The sequence below is a fragment of the Zerene cesonia genome, unplaced genomic scaffold, assembly GCF_012273895.1.
Source record: "Zerene cesonia ecotype Mississippi unplaced genomic scaffold, Zerene_cesonia_1.1 Zces_u003, whole genome shotgun sequence".
Taxonomy (NCBI): Eukaryota; Metazoa; Arthropoda; class Insecta; order Lepidoptera; family Pieridae; genus Zerene; species Zerene cesonia.
Window position 1 is genome coordinate 661,586 of NW_024045133.1, and position 3,977 is coordinate 665,562.

Genomic DNA, 3,977 nt, shown 5'->3' on the forward strand with positions numbered 1-3,977 from the left:
GCGAATGTTTATGGGCGGTGGTGATCGCTTTACATCAGGCGAACCACCAGCTCAGCTGCCCGCTATGGCATAAAAAAATAACGAAAACACGAATGGAAACACTTCACGACAACAATATAGTACAATCGGCGGCCTTATCACGCAGCGGTGATCTCTACCAGGCAACCGAGGTTTTACTTAAATAGGACTTATGTAATCATGGTTTAAGTGTAATTTCTAAGTTTAATTTATTTTATCTATTTTTCTACGCAAAACGAACAAATAAAAATTTAATTGAATCTTTAAATCCTTTCGGCCTTTCTAGACTTATATATAAAATGCATAAGGTTTTTTTTGCTGTTATTTTTTACAGTTTTTTTTGGTCTTTTCAACTAGTCTCTGCAGCTTTTTATCGTTTTCCTTCTCTTTCTCACACTGTTTCTTTATCTCTCCCTCTCTCACTTTCTCACTCTCTCTCTCACCCACCTGGCGGCTTTAGCGGTGAGGTAGCCACGCTTCTTGGCCCACCCGTCGCATATATCTCTGGGCGACCAGGTGTCATCGTTCTCCGGGTGGTCGATGCGCAGGAGTCTGGGCAGGTCGAGACGCTCGGCCAGATATCTGGAAAAGTGATAGGATATTATATAGATTTCCGATATGCTAGCACATTTAACCGGTCTAAGAGAACAATTCTATTATCCTACTAATATTATAAATGCGAAAGTTTGTAAGGATGTGTGTGTGTTTGTTGCTCTTTCACGCAAAAACTGCTGAACCGATAGCAGATGTCGAAAGGGTGCCACTGAAAATCAGAGCTGAGGCGTTAAGCCTCAGGTTTCCTGAGTGGCATCCCTTTTTGGCACACGCAGCCACACATAATTGTTAAGTGTAAATTTTTATTTTTATCTATTTTTTTCCTCTTATATATTTGTTTTTTATTGTATGCTTCTGTTATTTCTGTTTGATCTGTTGTGTGTGTGTGTATGTCTGTGTCAAATAAATGCTTTTCTTTCTTTTCTTTCTTTCTTCAATGAAACTTGGTACGTATACAGCTGGACAACTGGAATAGCATATAGGCAACTTTTTATCCCGATATTCCTACGGGATACGGACTTACGCGGGTGAAACCGCGGAGCGCAGCTAGTTTTATATAAGTGTATAAAAGAGATAGATAAATCGATGAAAAGATAAACAGATAGTTAAATAGATAGATGAGTAGATATACAGATAGATAGATTGATGGACAAATAGAGAGATAAAAAGATAGATAGATAAATAAAAGATAGAAAGGTAAAAAGATAGATATATAAATAGACGGATAGATACATAGAAAGACAGACAGATAGATATATGTATAATATTTAGTTTAAATACCAATTTGCTTTTAAAATATCTATAAGTATGTTTGTATTGCTTATATAATGTATGCATGTATGTTTATTTCTTCTGACTGGCACTCCAACAAGGGGCCACTGATAATCAGCGCTGCGCATTGCGCGTAGCACATGCTGAGTAGTTACCCTTTCTAGCACCACACCGTTTAGTCATAAGTTCACTTTTTAATTTTAATTTAACTGTGTGTAAATGTGGTGATGTTAAATAATCATTATTTCTTTATTTCTTACTTTCATATTATATAATTGCAAACAGTTGACCTCACCTGATGGTTGTATACGGCTCCCTCAACTGCGCTATGGGATAGGAACCCATCAGTATCTGTATGGAACGAGGCACCATCGACGGAAACACTAAGCCGGGACAGTCGCACAGACGCACCTACGGACAAACAAACAAACAACGGGTATATATACAAAAAAAGGTTCTGAAAATAATTAAAGAAAAAAAGAAAGCAACTTTTTCGTCACAAAAACCGGTAAACGAGATTAAAACATATTCCCTAAGGATAAGGCTCATAAACAAAAAACCGGACAGGCTCAAAAATAAATGTATCACGTGTAAGGAAAATACATCTTAAGCGCTTAGAAATAAGGTTCGAATTCGCTTGCGCTATATATCAGAATTGTCTGAAAGTATTCAATTGAGCCTAGAGTTGTATTCAATTGAGCCTAGAGTTGTCGACATCGAAGCCGACATAGAGAGAGAGAGAGTGTGTGTGTGTGTGTGAGAGAGAGAGAGAGAGAGAGATAGAATTAAAAATACAAGCGAAACTCGAACTCACACACCCAAACAAAACGATAACCTATTCAAACTCACTTGTAGCGTATAAAAGTATTATGTCAGCAAAAAAGAGTCTAAACACGCAGTCATACAGCTTAAAATCACTTGCAGCGACCAAAACTTTTACTAAAACAAAAATGAGACTAAACAAACTGCAATGAGGTTCAAACTCAGTTGCGGCGTATAAAACTTTATAAAGCGTATATAAGCGTTTTTGTAGCGACCAAAACTTTTATTCAAACAAAAATGAGACTTATAGAACTGCAATAAGGTACAAACTAAGTTGTAGCGTTTAAAAGTTATTAAAGTCGCTTGCAGCGTCCAAACCGCTTCCATTCAAGCGAATAACAACCTTAACACACGGCAGCAAGGCGCAAACTCACCTGCGGCGTGAGGAAGATCGTCTGGAAGTGCTTGGTGTGGCCCGGCGTCCGCGAGACGGAGACCACCTTCCGGCCCATGATGGCGTTCATCAGCGAGCTCTTGCCCACGTTGGGCTGCCCCACGCAGCCGACGGTCAGCACGCCGTTTTTGTATTTCTCGTGCGTGTAGAACGACGTGTCCGCTTGCTGGAGGATCGTCTCGCCTGTAAAAGAAAGAAGAAAGAAGAAAGAAGAAGAAAGAAAGAAAGAAAGATCTTTCTTTCTTTCAAAATACAATAAAAAGGATTTTTTGTAGTTGTATGAACCCACGGTGAATGTGACTTCTTTTCACATTTTTATTGTGAGATTCGAGCGCGCTTCGGCACGAATTGGGGAAGTACCACACACACACAGAAAACCGGCGTGAAATAATAGCTTGCTATTGTGTTTCGTACGGTGAGTGGGGGAGCCGGAGGCCCATATCCTTTTGCTTCCCAGTCCTTTCCTTTATTCCTCCCATCAATCCCATCCTAATCCCTTCCCAATTAAAGTCGGCAATCCATTTGTAGAGGTGTATCCATTTGTAAAGGTCAATAGCAGACCTTTCGCCTCTCCAAATGTTCATGGGCGGTGGTAGCGCTTACCATCAGGCGACCCACCAGCTCCATTGCCGACTGTGACATAAAAAAAAAACATTATATATGTAACTGACGGTCAGCTGGCCTCGGTTGTCCCGACGAGCGCCTTTCACTTCATCACTTCGCGACCGCAATGTTTTAGAACAGTAAATTATAAACAGTCTTATTTTCTCTTCTCCCCACTAAACTTCCCCTATAAGCAGCTGAAAAGATATAATTTCAATCCGACTTGTAGGTCCAACAAAAATCTGTTATCGACTTCAAAACTTCCACTCTACTCCCCCACTGAAAAGTTAACTTCCCTACCCAACACCCCGCCAACCTCTTCCTCCACCCTTACCGACTTCCGTCTCCTCATCCTCGAACTCCACCCCGCTCTCCTCGGCGATCTTTCTCTCCCACGATCCGAGATCCACTTCCCCCTTCACAATATCCTTGCACGCTTCCAGAATCTTCGTTGCTCCCTCGGCGCACATCCTCTGCCTTCCCTTGCGCCTACGGACTTGGAGACCTGCAAATTAAATATTCATATGTTAGAAATAAGAAGGGAGGCCGAGTTGAATCTTCTTTCTTCTCTCTTATCTATCCATCTTCCTTCTGGGTTCTGGAAGAATCAACAGCGTCATGGGTCAACTGACTCAGGGCATATAATATAATATATAATAATATTATAAAGATGAAGAGCTTGTTTGTTTGTTTGTTTGTTAGTTTGCTTCATTGTTTGTTTGCTTGAACGCACTAATCTCAGGTCACTACTGGTCCGAATGTACTGCGATTCTACACAACTGCCTAATTCAGTTGTTAGCAAATCGCAGCCAGT

General features: G+C 40.6%; 1 protein-coding gene across 2 annotated transcripts in view; it reads right to left on the reverse strand.

Annotated features, from left to right (window-relative positions):
• LOC119838430 (guanine nucleotide-binding protein-like 1) overlaps positions 1-3,977 on the reverse strand; it is a 23,097-nt gene that overhangs the window by 3,406 nt on the left and 15,714 nt on the right. For both annotated transcript variants that reach the window (XM_038364376.1, XM_038364377.1), the window contains exons 7-10: positions 3,498-3,668; positions 2,541-2,743; positions 1,640-1,755; positions 466-600 (exon numbers count right to left, since the gene is read on the reverse strand). In XM_038364376.1, coding sequence (XP_038220304.1) covers positions 466-600; positions 1,640-1,755; positions 2,541-2,743; positions 3,498-3,668 — 625 coding nt within the window. The remainder of the gene's footprint in view (positions 1-465; positions 601-1,639; positions 1,756-2,540; positions 2,744-3,497; positions 3,669-3,977) is intronic.